Here is a 27,985-nt window from a genome sequence, read left to right on the forward strand (position 1 = left end):
GGGGAGAGGTGGGGCTGGAACAGGTCAGGGGCGGAAGATGGGGCTGGAACAGGTTGGGGGTGAAGGTGGGGCTGGAGGAGGTTGTGGGGGGAGGTGGGGCTGGAGCAGATCAGGGGGAAGGTGGGGCTGGAACAGGTTGTCGGGGGGAAGGTGGGACATCTGCGTAGAGACTTTCAAATACGCTTGGACTTCAGTGGGTAAAGTAGGAAGCAAAAAACACTCCCAAGAGAGAACTGGTGGAGATGCATGCTTTTTGGCTCCGGGTCAAGTGGGAAAATCTCCCCTGAGAATTTCCATCCACTAGGCCTCACTCATGTGAGTTTGGGGCCAAACCTCACACTGTCATGGTGGTGCAAAAATCATAGAAATAAATGCAAATCGTCTGTAAAGAAACATACTTTAAAACTAGGCCTTAAAGAATTCCCACAGATAAAAATTCCAACTAACATGAAGTCTGAAGCAAAAATCACTTAACACTCAAGGACACTAACCTCCATGAGGGAGTGTCAGCAGAAACAACAGACTGGATCAAACCAAAGAGCTGCGGGAATTGGAATGATGAGGTAGAGGGTCTAATGTCTGTCTGAAATACATGTATCGAAAACATAATTGACTGGGCAATTTTGAGAAAGATCCAAATAAAACTTCTGGAAATGGAAAAATAAATTTGTAATTGGAAACTTAACATAAAGGTATAGTAGCACATTAGACAGAGATGAAGAGAGAATTGGTGAACTGGAAGATGCTTCTGACAGCCAAACTCGACAAGGAAAGTGGGGAGAGAAGTCTAGTGATGGAGAGAGAGAATTGATTGAAACAAGGAAGATTTTTATCTGTTTTTTTTAACCCGCTGAATGCCTGGGACACCCACTCTTCACTTTTCAGCAAACATCTGTTGAACACCAGTTGATATCAGGCACTATTCATCTCGAATCAGGTTAGAGACAGTCCCTGGCCTACAGGTCAGAGAGGAAGGGTCCTTGTTTCATCCCCACATGACATCCTCAGTCCACTTTGAAATAAAAATGCATATATTAAGGAGATGGCTTAAAACAATAGTTTAATTAATAGTCTAAACATACGTAGATGCTCAAACAGAGGTAATTCATAGAGCAGAGGTCAGCAACTTTGAAGTACCAGCACTCTGCAAACTCAAGTTTGACCATACGCTTACACACGAAATGACGTCTTACAGGTCTAGAGACCTCAGCTGCAAGTCACTGCCTGTCTTGAAGGTTTCAGGAGTACAGCAGTGATGCCCATGCCCGTTAGGAAGCATGCTGCCACCCTGAGTTGTGGCTCCCACCAGTACATCGTCACTGGCCCTCTAGCCTTCTGGCTCCTGCTCCCTAGATACTACTCAACAGGACAAGCCACTAAGCATTGCTGCCTGGAGCTGGGAAGAGAAGAGTCGTGGCAGAGGGCCAGCTGGCAGAGGGCGGGCTTTCCCTCCGCCCCCTTCACGGATATGCAGCTGCTAGTTCTGGCCCAGATTCTGCTGGGCTTCTCTGCCCCCCGGCCCCTGCAGAAGGGCTGATGTCATCAGAGGTGGTGCTTGCCAAAAGGCCACCTTGCTGCCCCCTCTGCTGTCCTGCCTCCGCATCTGCTGTCTTCCCTGCCCAGAGGATTGTCAAAGCCTTTTCTGCCAGGGGCGCTCCATGCAGTAAGTCAGAAAAAAAAGTAGGGAATAATGTGGTGCAGCACCTTACAGCCTCTTCACAGCATCCTTTGTAATATGCCCCGTTTTCCCCTGACACAAAGGACTCAAGACAGTTTTCTGACCCTCACTCTATCTTCCCATCCTGTCTCTAAATCCCTCAGAAGGCTGAGCCCATATCTGTTCCATCCTTTCTATTTTTTGAATCAAAGTTATTTATGTACTTGGCTAAAAGACTTTTTTCCCACTTCTATTTTCACTCCGCAGAAGGAACTGCTTCTAGCTCTTCCTGTTGTTTCTTCATATTTCTAAGTAATAAGTATCCACACTGTTTCCTGATCCATCAGATCTGACCTAGCACCCACTTTCTGCCGTGGCAGAGGTGAGGGTTTTCCACTTGTATCTTTGTATCCCGAACAGTGCTTTACACACAGTATTTGCAACACAGGTATTGTTGAGGGAATAAATCTCTGCAGGCAGGTCTGAGCTCAAAATGGGACTGACCACTGAGCTTCTGCCCCCACCCCCCCACTGCCACCCGCCCTGGGCCAGCTTCCAGAGAGAAGGGCTGCTCCTGAGCGGCTGGCCCCTTGCAGAGCACCATGCTAGGCCTCAATCTCTGGGGGCTGAGTTGTTTCTGTGGTTCTTCCAAACCGTGAGGGCAGCCTCCTATTCTCGCAACCTTAGGGAGGGACGAGATCCATGGCTACTCGGGTCAGACAGGAGATACCCAGAAAAATCAGCCCCCAGGCTCAAGGAATGGAGGCCCCCAGGGTGCCTCCCGCACCTCTGCCCACCCCTCAGCGTGGCTCGTTTGTCCCCTTTTGCTTTTGTATAGAGTCCTGTTTCCTGTTCGCCCTAACGCGCCAGAAGCAGCCGCCCTTTTGCCGGCAGGGGTACCTGAGAATGCAGGGGCTTGTGGGCAACGAGCGCCTTCGTCAGCACGGAGTAGAGAGCGGGCTCCTGCGGGACTATGCCGCTGTGGGCAAGCACCGGAAGGACAGCACCCGGCAGCCTAGAGACCGTGAGCCAACAGGTCACCCCCGGGCCCCAGAGCCTCCAGCCCAGGCCTTCAACCATAACAAGGAGGAACTCTGATGGCCAGGCCTCTCTCCCACCCACCCCCACAGTCAGCTCTCCTCTTTCTCCACAGCCCCAGGCTCCCACCGACGTGTGATTGCCAAAGACCACTCAGATCATTGCAGGGACTGCACCAAAGCCACACAGAGGGCACGTATGGGCTGAAGGGCAGCCATGCGGTGGTCTCCTCCTGTCCTTCGCTCCGTGGGGGCGGAGGAGGCGGGGTCCAGAGAAGGGCCTCCTCTGCCAGGTGGGAGCTGCCTTCCACAGCTGGGCTTGTCTTCACTGAGCTGTCGCTGAGCACCAGGCTGGCCTCAGTTCTGTCCCCATCAAGTACCCAGTAGTTCGTTTTTCTTCTGGTCTGCTCCTCAGATGGGCCTGGATCCCACCCACCCGTGGAGCATTTCACAGGTGAAATCCATCCTCATCTTCATAAGGGTTTGGCAGACACTTCACAACAAAAGCTCTAATATCCTCGACTGTGGAGGACAGGTGGGCCTGTTGCCCCCAGATGAAGACACCAGCTCAGCGAGCTTAGGTGATTCCCAGGGTCCCAGCCAGGAGTCCCTGTCTGGGTAGCGCGAAAGCCTGTTCCACCTCGCCACACTGCCTCTTCCCGCCCCATCTGTTTCAGAACCCTGGGGGGCCAGCCTGGCTTGTCGTCATAGGTCCAGTGGGCTGTCATCAGGCAGAGGTCGGACAGCTCCCTGCAAAGGCATCTTGTCTAAGCAGGTTTCTCTGAGCAGCTGAACTCAGAGCTGCTCTCTCCCCGCCTGCGCTCCCTGGCTGTCTTCAGCCTCTGTGTTCTGCTCTTCCATCCTCCCCCAGCCCCCAGCACCCTGCACGCCGCCTTGCCTCTGGTCTGCCCGATCAAGTTTTGTAAAACTGTCACCATGCTGTCTTTCAGTGGGGATTCTTTCGGAGGTGATTCCCCCCGCTGCTCTGCTCGCACAGCGCCCAGCTCAGCATGTGCATTCACAAATGCATTTGAATGAGAACGACGATCACTTTAGTTTCCAGTTCCTTAGCTCTTCTGGCTCTTCTTCGTTGTCCTTCCTCCCCAGAAACCTGCTCCCTTCTTACTCTGCCATCAGCATTTTGGTCCCATTTATGAGGAAGCCATGGGAAAACATTTGTACATAAAACAATCATGAGGATTTTTCCCAGCTCGGGATCATAGGTTTCTCAGGGGCTCTTACTCGTCCTTCATGGATCCACTCAGAATTCAAGGGACATCGGTTTTCTGGATCCACAGCCCTTTTCTGGGAACATCTTCTTCGTCTCTTGGCGAGGTCCCGAACCCCTTACCCACCTCTCCCTCCAGGCATTTGCAGAGTTACCAGCAATGAAACTCCAGCAGCCTTAGCCTGTGGGGTAGGAAGTGTTTGTTTACCCCCTGACAATACTTGGCATAATTTGCACAGGGCTGAAACTTCTAAATTAAGGGACTCTCCCCAACCCCAGGATGTCAAATTCACCATATTTCATAGAGTACAGGTAAACCAAAATTGGGTTTCATCAGTCCACTCTTCCTTTTCCAAGACCGTTTTAAAAATAAATCTTTTAATTAGGACTGTACCCATAATACCAAATCCTGCTACACACATCTCGCCTACCCAATTCCCGAAGGCTGGCTGAGCCGCTCGTTCCAGTAAAAGTTCAAGGTGCTGTAAAAAATAGTTTACTGACGCCTAAATGTGGCATCTGCTGCTTTTCCTGTCATCTGCCAAATTTTTAATTCCATCAGAATATCAGCCAGCCTTATTTGTGTTTAACGAGACATGATTCCATTCTTGCTCAGCTGACTAGAGATGTCTTCCTTGCTATTCTTTCTGTAAATCAATAGTTGGCTTCCAACAGAGAAGTATTTTCTTTTTTCCTGTGAAGATGGTTGCTGCCTTTGCTGGAGTCCTAGCTAGACCTTGCCCCTTCAAGCAATGCCCCGTCCCCCCCGCCTTTTTTGGAAATCCTGGCCCCGTGTGCCTGTTACTTTACACGTCCCGGCTCTGGGGGTTCACTGCCTTCCTGCTGTGTCGTATGAATTCACGTTTTCTACTTCATCTTCTCAGTTCCTTCTTTCTCAACTCTGGACAGCCCATGAGCACATATGATCATTTCCAGCTGGACCAAGTTCCTCTTCTGGCCCAGGCCTGACTTCATTAATTCCTCCTTTTTTTAATATTATAACATTGCTGGTTCAAAGTAGACAAATTGGTGAAATAATAGGAAGAAGTAGCCCTATTCTAAGTAGGAAGGAGGTGATTTTAAAAAGGAATCGCAAACCAGTGGATGAGATTGTGCAGGACCGTGCAATAAATAATGTTGAACCCACTGGTTAGTAATTTGAAGAAAATAAATCTCATTATAGACCCCTATTTCATACCGTAATTCAAAATTAATTCCAGATGAATTTGTCAAAGTCATCTAGAAACTGGAGGTGAAGAGGGGATATTTTAATAAAAGAAAGGACTTGACAAGTTTAGAAGCAACCAGAGTAATTCACCAGAGGTAAAAGTTTAACGTTTCCAGGTATACCCATCTTGCCTGTACCTAAGTAATGTGACTATTTGAAAGAAAATGGTAAAAAATAAAAGGCAAAATAGCATGGACAACAGCAGAATACAATGCACATAAATAAATATCTTTATTATATAAAGAACTTATTGAAATAAATGAGAAAAATGAAGAATAGTTAAGTAAACTAGAATATATTCACCCAATGGAATATTATCCAACTCTCAAAAACTGAGAAGTGGTGAAAGACCATGTAATACAAATATATGTGTAATAAAGTTAAGTGAAAAGAAGCAGGATATGAAATTGAAGTTGCAAATACTTGGAACTCTATAAAAATAGAAAACTATATGCAGGGAGAGGTATGGAAAGGAAATATCAGAAAATGTCATCGGGGGATGTATTAAGTTTGGGGAGGTCTTTTTTCCCTTTTTCGTCTTTTGTCCAAATTTGTGGTTACACCCTATAGTGAAATAAAATACATCTATTTTTTAAAAATCACCTGTGTTTTTGGAATTTAAAATTGCTGAGGGCATGTGGAGCTGGGGAGCCCTTCCCAGAGGATTACTCTGCCCCTTGGTCTGGGTGGTACCCCTGGTATCATCCCTCCTCCCCAGGCGGGGAGGCCCTGTGCCAAGTGGCCAGGGAGAAGACAAGCTCAGTCTGGAGAAGTGAGTTCTCAGTGGTGTGTACTGCTTTCCTAGAGTCTTTGAACTGGCTGGGCCCAGCACAACAGATGAGACCTCTGGGAGAATCTTCCCTCCCAAGTGACAGAAAATAAAAGATAAAAATCCTCATTTTGTGGAGGCGTCATCTCCAACCCACTATAGAGCCCCAAATTCCTTTTACCTGGTAAAAGTGGGGGTGTACGTAGGGTCTGCCTGGAAATCGACTCACCAAGAATGAATTTGTCTGCTAAGCTAATCATCATTTCTGGTCATTTATTGAGTACCTACTGCATGCCCAGAACTGTGCTGTGGTGGTTTTAAAGTTCTGTCCCCAAATTCTTTGATACTTCTCCCCCAAAGAGGTGGAGCTCAATTCCCCTCCTGTTGGGTGGGGGCTGGACCTAGTGATTCACTTAAAGCAAATATAATACAGCAAAAGCAAGATGTCGTGTTCAAGGTTAGGTTATAAAAGACTGCGGCCTTCATCTCCTAATAGACCGGCTGTTTCCCCCTCTCTCTGCAGTCCCTCACTCTGCGCGAGGCCATCTGTCATGCTGAAAGGATACCCAGTAGAAGGCCCATGAGTTAAGGAACTAAGACCCAGCAACAGCCATGTGAGGGAGCCTGGAAGCAGATCCCACCCCCGTCCAGCCTGCAGATGACTGCAGCCCTGGCCACCGTCCAGACACAGCCTCATGAGAGACCCCGAGCCAGAACCACCCACCTGAGAGCTCCCCGATTCCTGATCCACAGACACTTTGAGATAGTTTCCTGTTTTAGGCTGCTAAATTTGGGGGGTTATTTGTTATACAGCAATAGATAACTAAATAGCTTACCTGGGTCAATTTCATTCTCACCGCAACCCTAAGTGGTAGACATCGCTATCCGCACTTTACAGACAAGGAATGTGAGGCTGAGACGATTAGACGGCAAGTCAGTGGTGTGGTTCTTGGAAAACCCACCTCCTTTGAGCCATCCTCTAAAAATTAAACCATTAAAGTAACCATCTCCTCATCACGGTGCCTATGAGTTTCCTTCATGTGAACATTGGGCGACGAGAAATTAACAGACCGAACCATGCTCAAACCTCGGAAAGTGTGTGGTTCCCACAAAAGGGCAGAGAAGTGCTGAACTGCTGATTACTCAAAAGGTACCCTTGAAAAGAGTCCTAATCCATTCCATCAAACCAGATGTCTGTGATACAGGCAGGGCGGGGTGACTCAAGATGAGAAGGGAGAACCTCGGGGGTCTGGAGCATCAGCGCTCGCCAGGCTTCAGCCTCAGTTAGGATTCTCAGTTCTCTGACCAATGACAACATCATCTGCAAAAGCCCAATTGGATTCTTCCCCCAGAAAAGACACCACAGGCTGCATCATTTCACCACAGATGCTTATTTTTTAAATATGCTTTAAAAATGCTGACTGAGGAAAGGTTTTTGTCAGACTGCAGGCTTTAAAAAAGCATTTAATTCAATCTGGCATGGCAGACGGCATGTAAATCTGCTACAAAGTGAAGTTGATGGGCAAATATATGAGACGCTTTAGCCCAAGTATTTAATCCAAGCGCACCACACAACCAATCCGTCAACGCTGAAATAAAAAATAGCATGCAACATATGAGTTTAAGCAGGAAGGAGGGACCCACAGAATGTCTCGCTGCTTTCTCAGTTCTGCATAAATAAGTGATTTGCCTACTCTTCTGGAGAAAACCTCAAGCTTCGTGAAAATTGCAAAATCTTTCAAAAGTCTGTCACCTGCTTTTTCATTCTTTTTGAGACGTTACCATCTCAGAGCAGTCGCTCAAGTCATCCCAAATAATAAAGTAATTAGATGCAGAAAAGTCCCACCAATAGAACAAAAAGGACAACGCAGTATCTCAGAATTCCTCAGCGTGTTATAATCTGTCATTGTGGTTTAAAAATAAAGAAACTACAAAAATGTATGAGATGAGCCCCTTAACGCCAGCCATGTTTATGTTTTGAATAAGTCAGTCTATCAGGAAAAGACAGTGTCTGGAAGCCTCCCCTGGGAGGCACTGTGGTCAATTACAGATGGTCAAAATTCAATGACAACTCCTATGCAGATGTGAGGTCTCTGTCCCCTCCCCTTGAATCAGGTGGCTGCAGGGACGGTTTTGACCAAAAGAACATGGTGGCAGTGATGCCACGCCAGTTTCTGGGTTCAGGCCCTAGGAGACTGGCAACTTCCACGACCTCCCTGGGAGCCCAGCCGTCATACTGTGAGGAAGCCCCAGAGGAGAGGAACAGAGGTGCCTGACTGAGCTTCCGGCTGACAGCCAGCACCAACCTGCAGCCACATGTGTGCGCCATCTTGGAAATGGATGGTCCAGGCCCAGTGACCCTCCCCAGCTGACCTCCCCACATGGAGCGGAGATGAGCCGTCACTGCCAAGCCCCACCCAAATTTCATATTTGTGAGCAAAACGATTGTTGTTCTCCTAAGCCACTAAGTTTTGGAGGTTTTTTTCACAGCAATAGATAAGAGGGATAGGCACCATGGGGCAAAATATAAAGGTGGCTTAGTGAAGGTAGACTCGTAAGAACAGGTATAATCTCCATATGAGCAATTGTTCATAAGCATATGTTTCCCACAACCATAGGGGATAAGAAATGACAGGTACCGCCAAAGCGACATCATTGTTTAAGCAATCAGAGTTTATTTGTGAGGGGAATAAAGTGGGGAAAAGAGGCAGAGACCTACAAATCAGAACTTACAACATCCACACCACAATCAGCCAGGGGAGTCCCAAAAGCTTTACGGCGGGCAGGAGTGCCAATTGTTCAGGTCTGGGGCAGAGTGTCCTCTCCTCAGTGAGACTCCCATTTGGTCTAGACTTGTGGATCCCTTTTATTCTAAGGTTATCTGGGTTCTAACTCGGGCTTTCAGACATTTGGATACTTTGAGTTATTTCTTCTTGTTTCCATGGATGGTATGTTTCTATAGTCCAGTCAGATGCCCACTTGGGTGGCAAGACCAGACAAAGAACATGACACAGGACATGTTCTTATTAACTTCTGCCTTGGGGTCAGGGTTGAAGTGACCATCTTTGGCCCCGAGCCTAGACACATTCTTTCACATAGGGCCCAGGTCCCAGTGTTTTCACTTAGGCAAAACTAAATGGGCCCAGCACAACGTTTATTGATCAGAGTACCCTCCTTCAACATCAAAGACTTCCCAACTTTACCAGAAATCAATTGATCAAGAAGTTATGTGGCAAATGGAAAGATTATTGGACTTGAATAAAAGAGCCCTTAGTGCATGCATGTTTACGATTGGCATTCCTTCCTTTGGAGAACCCACTTCATGTCCACCTGACTCTCTGGGGGCCACCACCACCGGGCAGACACATAACGCAGGCTGGCCAATCGGTGATTGAGCCAGAGTTGTACACGTGACCCAAACAGGACCAAGCAGAGTCTTCCTTATATTCGATACATGCCCAAAGCATGTCTTCTTGTGACTGGTAGTAGCCATCTTTTGAACCACATGGAGAATGAAACCAACATGCTGAGGAAAACAAAACGAGGGACGGAAGGCCCCACAGAGCTCTTCAACGTTATTTGAGCCCCGATCCCATCATGCCTAAACTAGCTGCACCCTTGATCATGCCAGTCTCACATAGTAAGTCCCTGTTCATGAGCTGTCTGAGTTGGTTCTTGACACTTACCACAGAGTCCTGACTTACACAAACTGCAAGGAGGGACAGGGTGGGGACTTCTTGGGGACAGGGTGAAAGGGCTTCCATTCACACACCACCAAAACTGAAGCCGCTTCTCACTTCGTTCTTTTTTTCCTCTCTCATTCAACAAACTTTCGCTGAGTGTCTACTATACTCGGGCACAGGGCAAGGTCCTACCTCAATGGATGATGGAGCTCCATAATAGGTTAAAAGTAACAGTACATTGTCTGTGCTGGGCATGTGGAGGCTAGAATGGAGGAAAGAGAATCAGAACCCCTTTGCTCATGGAGCTGACAGTCCAGTAGAGAAGACAGAGTTTGGGCAAGCAGGAAGTCCTCAGGATGAAGAAAGGAGAGGCTGCTGAGCGGTCACATAAATGCCATGTCCTGGTCTACACTCCTCTATTCCCACTTGCGAGACTGTGATTATAATAAGAAATACATATTTGGTCTTCGTCTTCGTTTCTGGCACAGAGCTCCTAAAAACCCTGGAATTTCCTAAGTGACAAGAGAGATAAAGGTGTCCGTATTACGGGGAAAAAAAAGTTTTCTTTTGTCCTGTGAAGCTCCTTTGCTCTCACACAGAACACTTCACTTCTGACACTTCTGGTCACCAAATATGTGGAGGTTTTCCCCCACCAAGCAATTCTCCATGACACCAGCTAGTTGTCCTACAATTTAACTCAATTCTGACACTGTCTAGCCAGAGGTAGCATAAGATCCCACAGATTAAGGGCTCAGCCCCACAAGACGGTTCCCACCCACTTCAAATGCCAATCACAAGATCAGGTTTTCACCTGTGCTCCTGACCAATCGGCTATAAAGCAGAGGTTCTCATGACTTCTCAGGTCCCATTAATTTGCTACAGCAGCTCACAGAACTCAGGAAAATAGTTACTTATGTTGACCAGTTCATTAAAGGATATGATAAAGGATATAGATGAATGTCCAGATGAAGAGATACATAGAACAAGGGATGTGGGAAGGGGTGCGGGGCATCCCTGCTCTCTCTGGGCACACCGCTCTCCCAGCATCCCCATGTGTCCCCAGCCCAGAAGACGAATACATAGATGAATTCACTTGTATTTTCTTTTTTATCTATGTACAAGGCATATATCTTACATTTTATCTAAATAAATCAGAAAGAGCTCTTTCAATAAGCAAAAGATAAAAATTATGTGATAAGAAAAACTGTATCATAGTGTAATAATTGACAGTTTTATTATTCTGAGGTCAATCAGAAAAAGAGAAACCACACAACATATTCCAAATGAGGAAATTTAGTAGAGAGAATTTGCTCTACAGGTATTGGAGGACTAAAAAGGCAAAGGAGAGAGACACTGAGATGGCTCAGAGATAATAAATGCAAAACCAGCAGCACCCCTAGGGTTGTGCTAAATGTTGGGAGGCGTGGCGACCCAGACCCTGAGGAGGAGGCATTGCTCGGCTGGTGCCGGTCCCTCTGAGGTACGATGAATCTGGTTCTGAGGTCTTGAAAAAGCTGAAGGCTGGAACCAATGGCTGCTGCCTGGGTGAGGAGCCATGGCTTGTGGACAGTGATAAGGATATGAAAAAAAACAGGAACGAACAAGTCACCTCTCTCTCCTCCTGCCTACTAGACTTCCTCGAATGACCCTTATTGGCAGAAACCAACAGAGCCAGCAGGCAAAGGCCAAGTGTAGTTCATAGATTTCTAGCCCTGTTATCACAAAGCAGAACATGGAAGAGTGGATCTGGAGCTGAGGAACCATAGCTGAATAATTGGCACAGCAGTGTTTTTATTTCTTAGTGATACATCAAATAATGGTGCAATTTATATTTGGTGGCCTCTTAGGTTCTATGAAATAAGATAGTTAAGCTCTTAAAGGCTGCCATTATAAGGCCCAAAATACTAGTGGCTTATACAAGATATAAGTTTAGTTCTGTCCCATGAAACAGTCTGGGCATGAGCCATCCAGAGAGGGTACAGTGGCTCCAGAGTGTCAGGGACTCAGACGCCGACCTTGTTGCTTCCCTGCACGCACACTAATGGCGAGCACCTCTAAGCATTTATGCTTCCACTTCTGATAACGGTGGCGTATCCCCTCTCAGACCAAATCCTCTCACAGGCAACAACTCTGGATAAAATACGTATATTTTTTAAATTACCTGAAGACACTGAAGAGCAACCAAAGTAGGCAGAAACTAGAAGAGAGCTGACACATTGAAGAAGGAAATGGCATTGGGTGATTTTCCCATTTCTTAAAGGTTTTCACCTGAGGACAGACCCCAGACAGCACCACACAGGGCAGGTAAAATTCTAATAGGAACCCACAATCTTGCTGGTTCAAAGAACCAGAGGAAAGAGTTAAAGGACACAGCAGAGGTAGAAAGTGATGGTGGGAAAATCCTCAAACAGAAAGAGCCATGGAGAAGGAGCCCCAAATTCTGCATATAAACTCTGCACAAACCTCTGGCAGACCCCTGAACTACCCATATTGGGGTGGCTACAAGCAGCTCAGCTAAGGCAAAAAGAATGAACTAAGGTCAGTGGCTGCACACCACAAAGGAGATAGAACTTGGAGAGTGAATTTAGCCCTGTGTTTTATGTGTTGCATATCTGAGACCCGCCTTCCGAGCACCTCCAAGCAAAGCCTGTGAGAAGACTTAATATTTACATGAAAGGAAACTTCTCCAAAGAGTTTTCCATATTAAGTCTTATTTACAGAAAATATTAAAGACACAGTCAAGCTGAGTTTGTTAAGCACACACCCTCTGGGGCCAGTCTGCCCGGGTTTGAGTTCCAGCCCTGTTTGCTTGATTCATGTTCTAGGGTAAGTTATTTATCCTTTCAGGACCTCAATTTCTCTCATCTGTAAAATATAACTAATAACAGTATTTTGCTTACTGTGAGGGCAAAATGAGTTGAAATACGAAAAGTGCTAGAATAGCCTTGAGGCATGTGGTAAGGACCACAGATATGTGGCCCATTCTTTCGTGATTAGGCAAGCTCCTAACCTTGGTGTAAAGTAAGCAATGTTAGAGCCTCATACAGACAAGGAACAATGCCAGAAAGGTTGACCGACATACCCAAGGTCACTCAGTGGGTTAGGGGCAGAATCTGGTGACCAAGCGGTCCCAATGCCGGGCCCAGGGCTCGTTTTTCCACCCACAGCTGCCTCCTGTTCAAGGACAGGGAGCAGGAGCATGCCGAAAGGCGAGGGAGGCAGAGATTTGGTGATGAGGACGGCTTCTCTGCCTCCCTCCCTGAGCCTCTCGCAGCTGCAGGCTTTGCCCTGCCCAGGAGAATCTGAGCCAGCAGACCCGACCGGGCGGAACACGAGAGGAGCCTCACTCCAACAGTGGACAGGATCTGGAATGCGCCCTGGTGCACCGGTGCCCCAGCCTGCACGTGCCTCCTGAGGGCACTGGCCTCGCGCTGGGGTGGGCAAGTCAGGGCGACAGCATACACCCACCTATATCACAGCCATGACACTCCGGATCTACTGTCCCAGGAGGAGCAGTTGCCAGTCTATGAGTTAAGGGCTATGTCGCTGTCCCAGCGTCAAGTGTTTATGTTCAGAAAGGGGTGAGGGGACATTGTATAATTGCTGGAAACACGACAGAACATGAATCACACCAGAACACGAAACCAGCTTCCTAAATTGCAAAACATAAGTCATAGTTCTAATGGTGCTGCAACAGCGTTTTAAAAAACCCACAAAAACCAAAAATTACCATCAAGAGGGCAACAAAACAAAGGTTCTCCAGGAGCAACACCTCTCGGAGAGAAACCCACCACCTCTCTCTGCGTTTTTTGTTTTTTTAAGGTGCCTCCCTCCAGCCCTAAAATCTCCAAACAGGTGGTTACTGAGATGCTCCTGTCCCGCAGCCCTGTCCCCTGCTACCGGCCCTGCAGACCTGAGGGAGCCCGCAGCGGAGGAGGCTGCAAGACCCACACCGCCACCGTGTGGGGGCTTCTGTTTACAGCTGCTGCTGGGAACTGCTGCTGCCCACCCTGCCACCAGCTACAACCCCCAGGTCTGAACCCCACAATGCCCTCCAATGGCCTAGACTGGCTGGCTGGTAGTCAGTCAGATCCTCGCTAGGGCCAGGATAGCACCTTTAAGCTTCTGCCTCCTACTATCTGAGTGACCCTGGACAAGCTACTTAACCTCTATGTGCCTCAGTTTCCCCATCTGTAAGATGAAGCCTGTAACAGTACCAACCTCATAGGGATGTAGGATTAAATAGGTTAATACATGTAGGGTGGTTAGAACGGTACTCTTCAATACATCAGTGGCTTTTAAACTCTTGACCATGATCCACAGTAAAAAATACATTCTATATCACAATCTATGACACATAGTCATATAGACATAAAACCAAGAAATGTTCCACAAAAGAAAACTTATAACATGCAACATACTCTGATATTGGCAATTCTGTTTTTTTTTTCTTAAAGCTGCTGATCACAACCCACTAAATGGATTTCACAAACCCACTCATGACTCCCATCCCAGTCTGAAGACCACTGCAATAAATGTCGGTAAGAGGTGGACGTAGCAGGTCCACCCTGAGCTCAGGCTGCAATGCTGGCTTCCTTCCCTTCCCCTCACACCTGTGCCCTGAGCCAGATGCAGGCCAGGTCGGCTCTGGCTGGGCAGACGAGCCACCAGATAGTTGTGGCCTACTGTGAGAGCAGCCTCCTCTATCCATCTCACAGGCTCTCTCCCCGCAGGAGCGAAGGAGACCCCCCCATTCATCAGGCACTGACACACCAGGCCTGTACTTCATCCTGCCTGCAACCTCACGGCCCTCTCTGAGGAAGGCATCATTCTCCCCAAGTCTCAGCTGAGAAGCCTGAGGCCAACAGAGATGAAGTGACTATGGGATAAGAATAAACAGGACTGGTCCTCCTTTGGAATTCAGAATGCGAATTAAGCAGGGAAACTGGTGTTCCAGAAAATGCTAAATAGGCTTACTAGGAGACTGGAAGAGAAAGTGCTGGAGACACAGAAAAATAGAAATGAAAATGGACAGGGCGGGAGTGCCTGTGCCAGATGGCATCTGGCGTTAGCAGAAACAGCTGCACCAAGGGATGCTGACCTCGGGAGAGCCAGGGGTACTGAGAGGCCCACTGTGGATCACTACTGTTGGCTCCTGTCCTAGGTAGGGACAGAGTCAAAAGCAAGGGGTCAGACAGGGTGGAGAAGGCCATGCCTGCCCATGCCCTCACCTAGTCTCCTGCCTGAGATGGACACGGGACTCTATTAAGGAGAAGGCTGATGTGGCTACTGGTGCCCAGGGGATGGGACCTATTCCATGGATTCCTCCACCTCATTGCAGAAGAAGTTCCCTGCACAGCTGTGGCTGTGGCCCTGCCCGCCAGCAGAGTGAGGGAGTGAACCTGCCAACTGGACAGAGGACAAATAATAGCATGATGTGGCCAAGATGAACTGGGAAAAAAACATGGCAATGATTTTGGAAGGGCACAATGGGGCCATGCAACATGGTGGGAAAAATGGGATTTCGGGTGAGATTTGATTTGGATCCCTGCTCTCTGTTCATGGAACAATTAATCACTGAGCACCTACTATGGTGCACCAAGGCCTGAGGCAAGCAATAGAGAGACAGATGAACCCCCAGGAGCTGACAGTATAGTGAAGGGTGAGGAATAAAGAAACAGACATAACAATACAGAGTACTGAGTGTGGTGAATGCTAGATGCACAGGGGCTGTGGAAGCTCAGAGAAGGACATCTAGCCCCTCTCCGGGAGGCTCAGGCAAGGGTCTCCAGAGAGAATGCCTAATCTGGTATCTGGCAGCATTTTCTCAGATGGAGAGTAGAGGAAAAGAATTCCAGTCATAGGGAGTAGCAACTGCAAAATGCAGGGATGGCAGAGACATTTAAGCAAACTCTCGAACTATAAGTGGTTCCCACTGGCTGGAGTGTAGACTGAAATGGAGGTGTGAGATGGGACGCTGCCAATCTACCTGCTTCATGACCTTGACCAAGTCACATAACCTTTCTGACTGTCAACCATTCCCTGAGATGTCCGAAGATATTCATTTAACAAGCCTCCATTGAACATCCTCTGTGAGCCAGGCACTGTATCAGGTGAGTGCTGGGCATATGGAATCAGATAAAAGCTACAAATCCCTACTCTCAGGGAGCATACGGTCTAGTGGAAGAGACAGACACCTGTGCAATGTGCTATTGTAAGAGTTAGGGACAAAGCACTACAGAGAAGGAAGCAATTAATGCTGCTCAAAGAAGAGATGATGACTAAGGGTTCTACCAAGTGGAGAGAGAAAGAGGTATTTCAAATTCAGCAAAGGCAAGGAGGAAGAAAAGGCACCGACATTCACAGAACCCTAAGAGGCCACGTGTGGTTGTAACATGAGGTGCTGGGTGCAGGGTGCAGGGGAGACAAGGCGGCTGTGACACCAGCCTGGGACACACAGGGGCCTAGACGCCTGTTGTCCATGACAGCAACAAAGGGTGTGAAAGGAAGGCCCAGGGCCAGGCAGGTTCACAGGCCGCCACACTCAGGGCGGGCCCTCCAAGTATCACCACCATCCGGGCCTTGCCCGGGCCCAGCTCCCCAGCAGCTCCAAAGAGACAAGCTCGAGGGGCCTGGGTCATGTAAGCCTGGTCCTTCGTGCCACATCTTGGAAAACTGAAGCCCCCAGGGCACGGCGACTTGCCCGAAAACACGAGATCACACAGCTGTGTGACAGACATGGGCCACAAAGCGGCCTCTTGACTCCCAGTCACGCTCCACTATGCCTTTGGGGAGCTTAACTTCTTCACTTGAAAAATGGAGGGAAAGAACCTTCCAGCACCTCCAGGAGTTTTTGGAAGACATTGCGGCAATGGGGTGGGCAGCGCGGGGTGACCAATAGGGCGGCAGGAGTTTGCAAAATCCGGAAGCACACCTCCCTCCCGCCCTTTTCTCCCTCTTGCACCTCCCTCCCGCTCCCGGCCTCCTTCCACCTCCTCTTCCAGACCCTCCTCCAGGGCCTGCCCGCCTCTTCCGGTCCCTCCCCCGAGGGTCGCCCGCCTCTTCTGGTCCCTCCCCCAAGGGCAGCCCTCTCTTCCGGTCCCTCCTCCAAGGGCCCGCCCCTCCTCTTCCGGTCTCTCCCCGGAAAGTCCCTCTCTTCCGGTCCCTCACGGAGGCTCCGCCTCTTTAGCTGGGCCTTCCCCCACCGTTCTCATTGGCGGAAAAGCCGAGCCCCCCGTCAAGTTGCGGAGAGACGTGCTCCAGGCTGCCTGTGCCCGGAAGTGGCCTTCGAAAGGCCCTCCCCTGAGGAAGTGACCGCAGAAGTGCCCTTGACTGGCGGGGAGGGCCGGGCTGTGCATCCCTCCGCTCGCGCTGCAGGGAGGTAGGCGGCCGTGGGGGCGGTTCGCGGTGGCGTAGCGGCTGAGGCACCCTGCAGGCGCGTTCCTGCGCGGGGCGCCGGCCGAGCGGGCGGGGGCACCTGCCCTCCGGAGAGCCGGGGTCCCTAGTGGCGTCCGAGTCCCCGGTTCCCTCCACACACACGTCCCTTCTTTTTTCGTTCCCCCCACACTCCTGTCCTGTACCTCTTAGTTCCTCCTTGAATTGTTCGGTTGTTCTTTCCGGATCCTCAAACAACCCCCTTTTTCCTTAATTTCCTGTTAAAACACTTTTTAATAGAGTAAGTGATAGAATAAGGACTTTGCAGGCGGCCTTGGGTTCCAGTGTTAACTCTCATTTACTAGTTGGGGTACTTTGGGCACCAACTTCCCTGACCCCCGGATTCCTTACCTGGAATGTGAGCGATACTATAGAAATTCCTCAAAGTAGGTGTGGGAGGACGATGATGGATGTAAGGCACTTGGCCCTTAGCAGGCGCTCTGTAAATGCTGGTTCCTGCCTCCTTTTCTCCTGTTGTAATTCCACCAATATCCTGATTTCTTTTTGGTTGTCACCGCAATTTTCCTGTCCTTCTAGTTTGCGACTCCTTCCCGTTGATTCTCATTCTTCACCTACTCACCTCCAGTTCAGAAATCTTGTATGTCACTTCCTGGCATTTTGTTTTTAGCCCTTCATCTTGAGCCCCCCACTACTCCCACATACCTTTCTTTTCCTAGTGTATCCACTCTGTGTTGTCTGCCCCAGCTCTTCCTGCCTCCTCCCCTTGCAGATGGCTCAGCGACTTCTCCTGAGGAGGTTCCTGGCCTCCGTCGTCTCCAGGAGGCCCTGTCCCGGTCGGTGGGGACCGCTCACCTCCAGGGCCCTGCCGGCCCCACAGTGTGGTCCTGGTGACCTGACAGGAACACCCAGCCAAGCCCGGTCACTATACACCACCAGAGTCTGTGCGACGACCTTTAACATCCAGGATGGACCTGACTTTCAAGACCGAGTTGTCAACAGTGAGACACCAGTGGTCGTGGATTTCCATGCACAGTGAGTCCTGGGGGTCAGCAGCAGACTGGGGTGTCGCTTGTTCAGGTATTTATTGAGCGCCTGCTGCGTCCCAGTCCCACATTTGATGCTTCTCATACATAGACTCGTTGCAAAGACTGGTAAGGCCAACACCCAGGCATTGAGTGTAGTCTGCAGGAGACAGACAAGTAAGCAGTCTTCCAAGATCGCTGTAATTAGTGCTGAGAAACACTTAACGTTCTGTATCTCCTGGCCTGAATGGCTCAGTCATCTTCAGCCTGGACCAAAGCAGGAAAAATATGACTGTCACATCATCCGGCTTTTGGTGTATACCAGTCCCTGGCCCTGCAGATAAGTTGATTTTATTTTAACATCTTGCCACCAAAACTGGGAAAGGCTGCCAAAAAGTTGTCAGTGCCACCGCAGTGGTGCCCGAGCATGCAGGGTACATGCAGGAGTTTCTTTCCAGCGCCGTATGAGTTTGTGTTAGGGATGTTGAAATGCCTATAGCCTTCTGATTGTTAGCCTGGCCTTCTTCATTTCCAGACCTTTGGGGCCTGGCTACAAAAAACTGGACAAACCCCTTAGAATTAGACATTCTCGAAGGAGCCAGTGTGGCCTGAGTTAGAAGGTAGGAGGCCTTCTGAGCAAATCTCTGACAGATTCTTTCTCTAACTCACCATGTCGCCTTGGGCAGCCATGTGATGTCCTTGTGCCTCTCTATCTTCACTTGGAATAGGAGATAAGGTCTTGCAGACCTTATCTTGGGTGTTTAGGTGTTGTGAGCTCATTAACTGGAATCTCTGAATGGAAGGGGTTTTAAAGGCTGAGAATAAAATAGGAGTCCTCAAGCAGGGGTTCCTGGAAGCGGAGCTGCTGTGCTCCTGGCATGGTGAGCACTCCAGAGAGGACTTCCAAAATGAATGATCGATGGGGCACTGCCTCATTTTCTTCTCCAACAAGGAGGCAAGGTGTACGTTTGTTCACTTAGTGCCAGGCACCTAGAGATGACAGCCAGTTCTTGAAGAGCTCACACCCAGAGGGGAGCATCTATGATGGTAGCAGCTGACACAGGGGCTGACACAGAATAGCCTGGGGCTGAAAGAAGACACCTGGTTGCAACCCCAGCTGTGCTTCCTGCCAGCTCTGTGACCTTGCACAAGTTTGTTAACTTGTATGGGACTCAGTTTCTTAGGAAGGTGTCTTCTTTTCCTTGGCAGGGTTGAGGGTTCTGGCAGTAAAAGCTGAGAAGGTTCCTTGTGTGTCGTAGACACTCCCTGGCCATTGGTTCCCCCTCCCTTTGGTTCTGAGTCCGTGAGGTGTTGGACGAAACTGCAGCTTACGGACCGTGTTTATCCACGTTGCCTTAGTGGATTTCTCATCACCGCCGTGAGAGGCATAGTCGCTCTTCTTCAAGTGAGGAAACCGAGGCCCCAAAACAGTCAGCTGGTCAGTGAGGAGCCTCTCTTTAAACCAAACCTTTTAACTTCGCGACCCATAGTCTTCTATAGGACAGTATATTTTTTTAGATCTATTGAAATAAGTGAAATAGCCTTTATAAGAGTCTTATGTTGAGGCCAGTGTTTAAAAGTCCAGGACCTGTGGAAATTGCCAAGTGGCAGAGTCTCCTGGCATTACCATTTGGTATGTCAGCACTACAGGTTAATGGTCAAACACTGTAAACAGAGGTGATAGGGGCAAAAGGTCCCTCAGAAAGGGAGGGTTCTGGGGAGACCACAGCTGGATTGTTCAGTGCTCTTATGACAGGTTGCTCCCTTTCTCCCCTTCCAAGGTGGTGTGGTCCCTGCAAGATCCTGGGGCCAAGGTTAGAGAAGATGGTGGCCAAGCAGCATGGAAAGGTGGTGATGGCCAAAGTGGATATTGACGACCACACAGACCTCGCCATAGAGTATGAGGTATGGATTGGCAGGAGACTGCCACAGGGCAGCTGGTGGGGATGCCCGGGGCTGCAGAAGCTGGCGCAGGAGATGTCTTGGGGACTACGAGGTAGTCAGTAAGGTGAAGGGGGTGGGTCTTGGTTTTTTCTAGGGATCTCAGGAGTTCAGAGCACTTTGCAGAATTGACTCCATTGATCCTGTGGGCCACTTGTCTCTCTTCTCCACCACCTTACGAAGTGGAATGTCTGACCCAAAACACAGGTCATTCCCTGAGTCTCAGGACATTGGTGCATCCTTCACTCGTGGGTGCGTCCACCCACATGTTCAGTTAACAGTCATTTGTGAGCCCTCCAGTGCACCAGGCATTCGTGGTTCTGGCACAAATAAGATGGGCTCCTTGGCCTCAGGCAGCTCTCAGTCTAGCAGGAGAGAACAACAGGGAGACAGATCATCGCAACGTAGGGTGAGACATGCTGAGGGAAGAGACGCACAAAGGAGGAAGGGACTGATTGTTCCTGGCAGGGGGAGGGCGGCCTGGGTCGGGTGGGGGGACGGGGAGTGCTTCACCTTAGAGGGAGGCCCTGAGCCGAGCCGTGCAGGATGCACGGAGAAGAAGGCAGGGCTGAGAGCCTGGCATACACAGAGACGCGAGGTGGCCTCATGTGTTTCATTGGCTTGTGCATTCATTCAGCGATATTTATTCAGAGTCCCTGAAATGCCAGGTGCTGAGGATATGGCAGTGACCAAAGCTGACAGAGTCCCTGCCTTCGTGGAGCCTGTGTTCTAGTATTTTGGGCTGGGGGTCAGCAAACTTTCTCTAAAGGACCAGGCGGTGCATATTTGAGGCTTTGCAGGGCACTGGTCTCTTGCAGATACTGAGCTGTTATTGTAGCATTAAAGCAGCCATAGACGGTATGTAAACAAATGGGCATGGCTCTGGGTCAGTAAAAGTTTATTTAAAAAACAGGCAGCAGGCTGGGTTTGGCCTGTGGGCCATAGTTTGCTAATCCCTGTTTTAGATAGTAAGTGCTATGGGGAAAAATAAATCAGGAAGAAGCGGTGGGAGTGCTGAGCCAGGGGCTGGGGAGGGTCTTGTGTTTAAAAGGGTGGGCCAGGGAAGGCCTTGCTGAGAAGCTGACCTCTGAGCAAAGACCTGGAGGGAGTAAGGAATGGGCCATGTAGCTCTTTGGAAGAGTGATCTAGGCAGAGCTGACATCAAATGCAAAGGCCCTGAGGTCAGGGTCTCACGGGTTTGCTCACAGACTAACAGGGCCTGTGTGCCTGGAACAGAGTATGCTGGAGGAAGAGGAGCAGGAGATGTGTGGGGTCTGGGGGCTTCCTCTGGGCCTTGGAGACCATTGTAGTTGGAGAAAGGGGAAAGGTCTGTTGTGGCTGGATGGCTGGAGGGAAGGGTTGAGCAAGGAGTGAGAGGACAAGCAGCTGGGAAAGCCGACTGCGGCCAGATTGGAAAGGTCCGGATAGCCATGCTGAGGATAGCGTTGTTACAGAGCCAGGGTTGCACCTGCTGGCCTGGCAGCCATATCTGGCTCACTGACATGTTTGGTCTGCCCTTCAACATATTCTTTTTTCAATACCAGACCAGATGCTGATATTTAAAACTCAGAAGATTTCACGTGAAAGTCTAGATTTGTGGTTCTCTTGAAATATCTGGATCTGGCCAGAGTGAACCTCCACCCCTCCCTTCTTGCGGGTAGCAAGTGACTGAGAGAGGGGGCCTCTTTCTTTCTCCGAGTGGGCAAGTCCAGGCTCAGCTCTCACTAGACCAGGTCAAGCAGAGATGCCCACCCTCCAGCCAGTCTCTATGGCAGGAAGTGGGGTGGGGGCGGGGGGAGGGGCGAGTACAGGCTGGCTGCTCATCAAGCTGGGGCTGGGAGTGATCAGCCAAAGGAAAGTCAGGCTGCCGTGAGCAGAGGCAAAGGAAACAGATGCAGGGGGCGCAGACCACCAATGGCTCCTGCAGATGGTTGAGGGGACATTCTCAAAGACTGTCCACAGCACAGGGTGACCGAGGGCTGCTTACAGGTTGGTGGGGAGGGATGACTTGCTGTTTTCCTCACAAGCTCTCCCACTGATCGCTCAGTCAAGGGGACACTTGTCTGACCATTTAGATGCCCCCCAGCTTTCCCTGTGTGTCCATCCCTCCCCCAGAGGATCGCAGCAGCTGCAGGGGTGAGGGCATGGCCTTCTGGGGTGAGCTGAGGGCTGGCGCTACTGCTGGGCATCCCCAGGGAGATGGGCAGACTTAAGGTGTCTTAGGCTCCCTCCCGGCACTGCCCAGCACCACAGCTTCAGCCTCAGCCAGTGGAACTTGAGCAGACACGCCCCAAGTGCCAACCATGTTCCAGGAACTCGGGTAACTGTGACGGATGCAAAGAAGAATAACCCAGTTCCTGCCAAGAGCGGTCACATGGGTGGTGAGAATTCCTGAGACGGTCCCCGCCTGTATTCCAGGGAGCCTGGGGATGGAGGGCTGGGCACTACAGTCCTGTGGTTAAGCCCAGCAGGTGTGCGTTTGGGGGTCCTCTTGTAGGATCTTCTCTCTCCTTCTCCTTCTGTCCACTGTCCAGATAGTGTGTGGGTCACACAGAAAACCTCAGGGCTGCTGGGCTCATGTCACCTGGTCCCGGCCTCCAGGTTTTGCCAAGCTGTGGGCTGAGGTCATTGCAGGGCTTAGGAAGCTCCAACAGGGTTGCTTCCTGACCCCTCCCCCCCTTCCTTCACACCTCTTCTTTTGGAGGAAAGCCTGAGGTTTCAGCTAAGAGATCCACAGTACCTCCTGGGATGGCTTCCTCCTTTTCCAAATGCTGGATGAACTGGTTGGAGAAACTGCTTTAAATTATATTCCGGGAATTAGGCACCTCTCCCCAGCTCTCCTGACGTCCCCCATGCCCAGCACACACCCTCAGGGTGAGTCTCGTTCCTCACCACAACTGCTCTCCCCTCTCACCACGCTTTATGCTTCAGTCAACTGCCACCCGAGGATTTCACGGTCTCCCAAAGGAGAGGGAAGGAGGGGCCGGTTGTCCAGGGCCTTGAGTTTTCAGTGTCCATACCCCAGACTCCGAGCTGGCCTGGCTTGGCTGAGTGAACAGCTCTGCTGTCCCATCTCCTCAGGTTCCTGCTGAATGGCTGGGTGTTTCCTGAGCGTTCGCACCTTGCCAGCTGAGGGGAAAGAGGGGATCAGGATGCGAACCCTTGATCCTCTTATGCTTTCCCCTGGGCCTTCTGCTTCTGACCTCACAATGGGAGCTGCTAGCCTTTTATTTTCTCATCTTATAGAAGAAGGCCCTTTAAAAAGCATTAGAAAAACAGCCAAGTAACAAAAAGGGGATAAGTCTCCTGTAATCTTGCCATCCACACACAGCCACTGTCAACATTGGGAGGAACTCGTTTGGATTTTTTATTTGAGTTTTTTTCTTTTTAATGTTCCGTATAACCTCATAGACAGTTCATTGAATAACATCTCCTAGCTGGAATGCACAGTCCTCCAGTCATTCCCACATCCCCCTGTTTGGGGAGTGTTCTAAGTCAGTGCTTCTCACACATGCGTAGGACCTTGGATAGTGTTACGGCAGGTTGTGATTCCGTAGGTCCAGGAAGGGCCCAAGATTCTGCATTTCTAACAAGCTTCCAGGTGATGCCACCACAGGGAGTCGGGGACCCAACACCAAGAAGCACAAGTTCAGAAGCCTGGGTGGCCCTTCCAGGGGGCTCCCGCTGGCTCCTCCGACCTGAGGCTCCCTCTTGTGTACACTTCATGGGTTTGGACAAATGGGTAGTGACATGTGTCCACCATTACGGTATCATACAGAAGAGTTTCACCGTCCTGAAAATCCCCTGTGCTCCACCTTTTCCAGAATGTCATAGTTGGATTTGATTTTTTTCAATAATAGTTTTTCCAAGACCCCTCCTGTATCGAAAAGCTTTTTTACAAAGCATTTGGTGTTTCTCATTTGAAACGTGAAATCTTTTCAGTGTTTCCCCACATCTTCCTCGCCCTGCTGGAACTCTGTTTATCTCCAGTTCCTTCCTCTTGGGCCGAGGTACAGCACAGTGTGGTGTCACAGACAGCAAAGTCAGACAGATCTTGTTTCCCATGGCAGCCCCACCATGTAGTCACTCGGCCTTCGAGCCTCAGTCTTCCCATCTCGAAAATGATCCCACCTTGAGGCAAGAATTTATGAGACGGCATACGCAAGAGGTCAGTGTCACTTAAAAAGCACTCAGTATGTGGCATCCGGGGTGACGGTGATTTTTTTCCTTTGCATTCGTTCTGCAATTAGCCGAGGAGGAGGTTGCCAGTCTCCTGTGACAGCTAGCACTGCGCCTGTCCCTTGACAGGTCCTTAACAGCTCACAAGTGAAGGAATGTGGGGTGAGACAGAAGACTTGGCAGGCACGCTGAGTTCAGTGGCTGTGCGGGCGGGTGGGCTGCAGGGTAGCGGGAAGAGACCGTGCACACGTACAGCCCCTGCCCTGAGCTCTCAGGGTCTTCAGCCAAGCACAGGAGGCCCCAGGTGGCCTCAAGGAGCAGGAGGAGATGCAGCACATCCTAGCACATCTCTTCGTCTTTTCTCCGGCCTCTCAGTTCCCTCAGTGCCGCCAGACTTGAAGGGAAGCTGAATTCTTGCTCCACCACTGCCCCTCTTACACTTAAATCACCATTCCAGAAGAATGTGCCGAGGACCTAGGCGCTTCCATTTAAGGCAGTGTTTCCAGGCACCAGCCCCTCCTGATGGCTGAGCCAAACTCAGAAACAGCAAAACCACGTCCTCTTCCTCGGGTGAGGGAAGTCCAGTCACAGCCCAGGGATCCCTGCAATGTCCTGGGAAATCCAGCTTCTGGCTAGCCCGAGGCTGTGTGTGTGTGTGTGTGTGTGTGTGTGTGTGTGTGTGTGTGTGTGAGAGTGTGTATGGGTGTCCAGGCTCAAACTTCAAAGACCGCCCTTGATCAGCAATGCCTCGACCTTGGTTCTCATGAAAACACAGTCGTGGCGGCATGTCTGCTGTGCGCCCGGGTGCAGCATGGTCTGCATGTGCAAGCACGTGTGTGAGTTTACACAGTGTGATTGTGATGGGACTCACCTGGAGCTCTTGAGGAAAACCAAGTCCAGTCCATGCTGCCTTGGTGGGCGTGGAGTCCCGCTTAGAGGACACGTGCACAGGACGACGTCGCCTACAGTGCGTGCAGCTTTGATTTCAGTTAAAGAAACAGGCCCGGGCGGGACCCAGGAAGTGCAGGGTGGAACTGTTAGCACTTGGTCTTTGTGCCTCAGATGCGAGTGGCCGGATTTGGGGCCGCTGCCGTCACAGACCGCTAGAGGGCGAGAGAGAACAAAGCACGCACCGGCCCGCCGCGCCTCAAGTGACTGGGGCATCCCAGAGCGAGCTTGTCTGGGGAGCTTGTCAGGGCCCTGCGTGCCTGGAAACTGCACGTGTGCCGGACCCTCGCTCTTCACACCACCCCCCATGCCAGAGTCAAGAATGACCAGGACGGGAGCCAGTTGTGGGGCAATGAGCAGTGATCCGTGTGGTCAGCCCACTGCCAGATGGGTCTGCCTGCACGGTCCCTGTGGGAAGTGTGTCAAGCTGCCACCCCCATCAGCCCAGGGCAGTCCTGGAAGGGCCTGAAGGCACTAACAATGGTGGGGAGTGTGTCGTCTTCCCTGCTGTGTCTGTCCCCAAAGCCCATTAGGAGAGGGCTGCAAGGCCTGCCCCATAGAGTCGGTGCATGAGTGCTGGCCCATCCCTGAGATGGGACCCAGCCATCTGGCCCGCAGTTCTTTGTTCTGTAACTGCCGTGCACAGTTTGAACATTCTAAAGCTTAAGTCCGGCCTCCCAAGATGGCAGGAAGGCTCTCAGGAGACTGAGTACCTGGTATGTTTGTGTAAATCACTTTTGTTACTTTGTAGTTCAGTTGTGTGTAAGAGAAGTCTGTGTTTATCTTGTTCTGTTTGTACAGTTTTTCAAATGCCCATGAATGCCAGGCAGGGAGCCCAGGCAGCAGAGAACGTGTGAAGCCAGAGCAGGCTGTGGGCCTCCTTTACAACCCATGTCATCTCTACAGGTCCCCAGAGGGAGCTTGAGAAAGTGCTTCATAGGCCAAGAATGTCCAGTCCCCCACCCCCAATAAATAAACATCAGATCCTATATGGCTCCTCCCACACCGTCCAGTACAAATCAGTGAATTTCTGGGCGCTGCTAGCATCACGGCAGTGAGCTCAGGTAGCTCGTGTGGGGCCCTGCGTTAGACTTTGACATGGCGCTGTGTCCCAGGCACCGTGTCAGTTCTAACACTGTTGGTGGCCCTGCCAGGCAGGGGTGCTGTGCAGAGCCTGAGTGCATTACTTCATCCAGCCCCCCGTCCCCTCTCCTGTACGGACGCTGGTGTCTCCGCTTTGCTGGTGAGGTGAACAGGTGTGTCCAGAGCGGCCAAGATTTGGCCAGCTGCTGCAGAGCCCGAGCACCCCCCCCCCCCCGCCACCAGCTCTACATACGGTCGTGTAATCCCTATTCTAAGCCCTCATGATGGATACCATGTTGCCTGTTTTAAGATGAGGGCACTGAGGCTCCTAAGGTGGCATGACCTGGCCAAGGTCCCCAGCTAGTGAGTGGCAAAGCCAGGATTCAGACTCACATCTCCTGGTCCCCTTGTGCCAGGCTGCCCCTCGGGGAAGGTCTCTTGGCTCCTCAGCCCCTCCCTGCCCCCAGCCCTGGCCTGCAGCTGCGTGGGTTATTTTAATCTCCCTTCACTGCAGCCAGACCACTGGGCGGGGAGTCAGTCACGTGGTTGGGGGAGGAAGGGTGCTGCTGGGAGCCCGCATGGAGAGGTTTCTTCAGGGGGTGGGCCTGCAGTGCCCTGTGCCGAGGGAGGGGCCCGGCTGTGGCTCTGGACAGCCACTGCCCTGCAGGAGCCACCAGCCTCCTCCACTGAGCCTGGGAATGGCGGGTGAGAAGAGTTCACCTCTAAGTGAGTGGCCTCCCTTGTCCCCTCCACGTAGGTGTCCGCTGTGCCCACTGTGCTGGCCATGAAGAATGGGGACGTGGTGGACAAGTTTGTGGGCATCAAGGATGAAGACCAGCTGGAGGCCTTCCTGAGGAAGCTGATTGGCTGAGCAGCAGGGAAGAGTCCTGCCCGCCTAGGCCCCAGTGGTCCCAGGGGGGACCTAAGAAACTCCTAGCCCCTCTGTGCCAGCCCTTGCTGCCTCCTCCCTTCTGCCCGTGGGCCCTTGCTTAGAGACCAGGCCCCCAAACATGGAGCTTTGAGTGCTCCCAGCCAGGGTGGGCGCGGAGGGATGGTGCTGCCGCGGACCTGGGCACAGCCACCTTTGCACCCACTCTCTCCGCTCCCTCCAGGGCTAGTGGCGTTCTCCCAGGATGCTCGGAGACAGCCTGGGCCTGCCTGTGGTGGTCCTGTCTCCCTGGCCCCTTCTGAGTGAACCCCAGCACCTGGCTCCTCTGCCTCCTGCATTTTTCTTCCCTGCTGCTATTTTATAAAAAGAAAAAGAAGGAAAAAAGAAACCCAAACAAGTGAGAGTAATATATAATTCTCTCGTTTTTTGTAGGTCTGTAATAAAGAACTTTATGTGATCCCTTCTACCTCCTGCTGTGAAGAACAGACCCTGGGCCCCGCACTAAATTACCCCGTAGCCTCCACCCCGCCAAGAGCCGCCTCCCTTTTCCCAGGCACGTGGCCGCCAGCGCACGTTGGGCTGGGGGAGTCCTTCAGACCCCTGACTCGGGAATACTCGAGACGCCACCCTCCCTCACCCTTAGCGGGCCCTTCAGTTCTCTGAGCAGGAGGGCTCACTGTGAACACACCGGACCAATAAAACCAGGCTTTGTGCTGTCGACAGCTTCCCTTCTGTCCGGGCTCTGGGAGCACTGGTGACCCCTTCCCAGGCCGGGCTGCTGTCACTGTTTCCTCCTCTGACTCCGCCACCCTCTTGCCCTTCACCAGCCCCGCTGTTACTGTGTGTCAGTGGTGGCTGCTGTCCTGGGGACACCTTTGCGCACAAGTCAGGCGAGAGAGTGCTTGTTGTTCCTATATGCAGATGAG

General features: G+C 50.9%; 2 protein-coding genes across 8 annotated transcripts in view; both read left to right on the top strand.

Annotated features, from left to right (window-relative positions):
• The window catches only part of FOXRED2 (FAD dependent oxidoreductase domain containing 2), a 15,851-nt gene extending 9,356 nt beyond the window's left edge, over positions 1-6,495 (top strand). For 2 of the 4 annotated variants that reach the window (XM_046646785.1, XM_046646787.1), the window contains exon 9: positions 2,496-5,724. In XM_046646785.1, the coding sequence (XP_046502741.1) occupies positions 2,496-2,755 (260 nt within the window). In that variant the 3' untranslated portion in view covers positions 2,756-5,724. Of the gene's footprint in view, positions 1-2,495; positions 5,725-6,442 lie in introns of those variants that run through there. The other 2 variants (XM_046646786.1, XM_046646789.1) reach the window with 2 other exon arrangements.
• A 10,316-nt stretch (positions 6,496-16,811) lies between these two features.
• TXN2 (thioredoxin 2) lies at positions 16,812-27,777 on the top strand. Of its 4 annotated transcripts, XM_046646640.1 has the most exons (5): positions 16,827-16,983; positions 17,767-18,029; positions 19,801-19,924; positions 26,928-27,048; positions 27,492-27,777. In XM_046646640.1, exons 2-4 carry the CDS (start codon positions 17,767-17,769, stop codon positions 27,039-27,041), a joined length of 501 nt encoding a protein of 166 aa, XP_046502596.1. In that variant the 5' UTR covers positions 16,827-16,983; the 3' UTR covers positions 27,042-27,048; positions 27,492-27,777. The 4 variants fall into 4 exon arrangements, with proteins under 4 accessions (XP_046502594.1, XP_046502593.1, XP_046502596.1 ...); XM_046646638.1 differs by lacking the exon at positions 26,928-27,048 and having other exon boundaries at positions 16,812-16,983; positions 17,714-18,029; XM_046646637.1 differs by lacking the exon at positions 26,928-27,048 and having other exon boundaries at positions 16,816-16,983.
• The last annotated feature ends 208 nt before the right edge of the window (positions 27,778-27,985 follow it).

The sequence above is a fragment of the Equus quagga genome, chromosome 19 (genome assembly GCF_021613505.1).
Source record: "Equus quagga isolate Etosha38 chromosome 19, UCLA_HA_Equagga_1.0, whole genome shotgun sequence".
Lineage (NCBI taxonomy): Eukaryota > Metazoa > Chordata > Mammalia > Perissodactyla > Equidae > Equus > Equus quagga.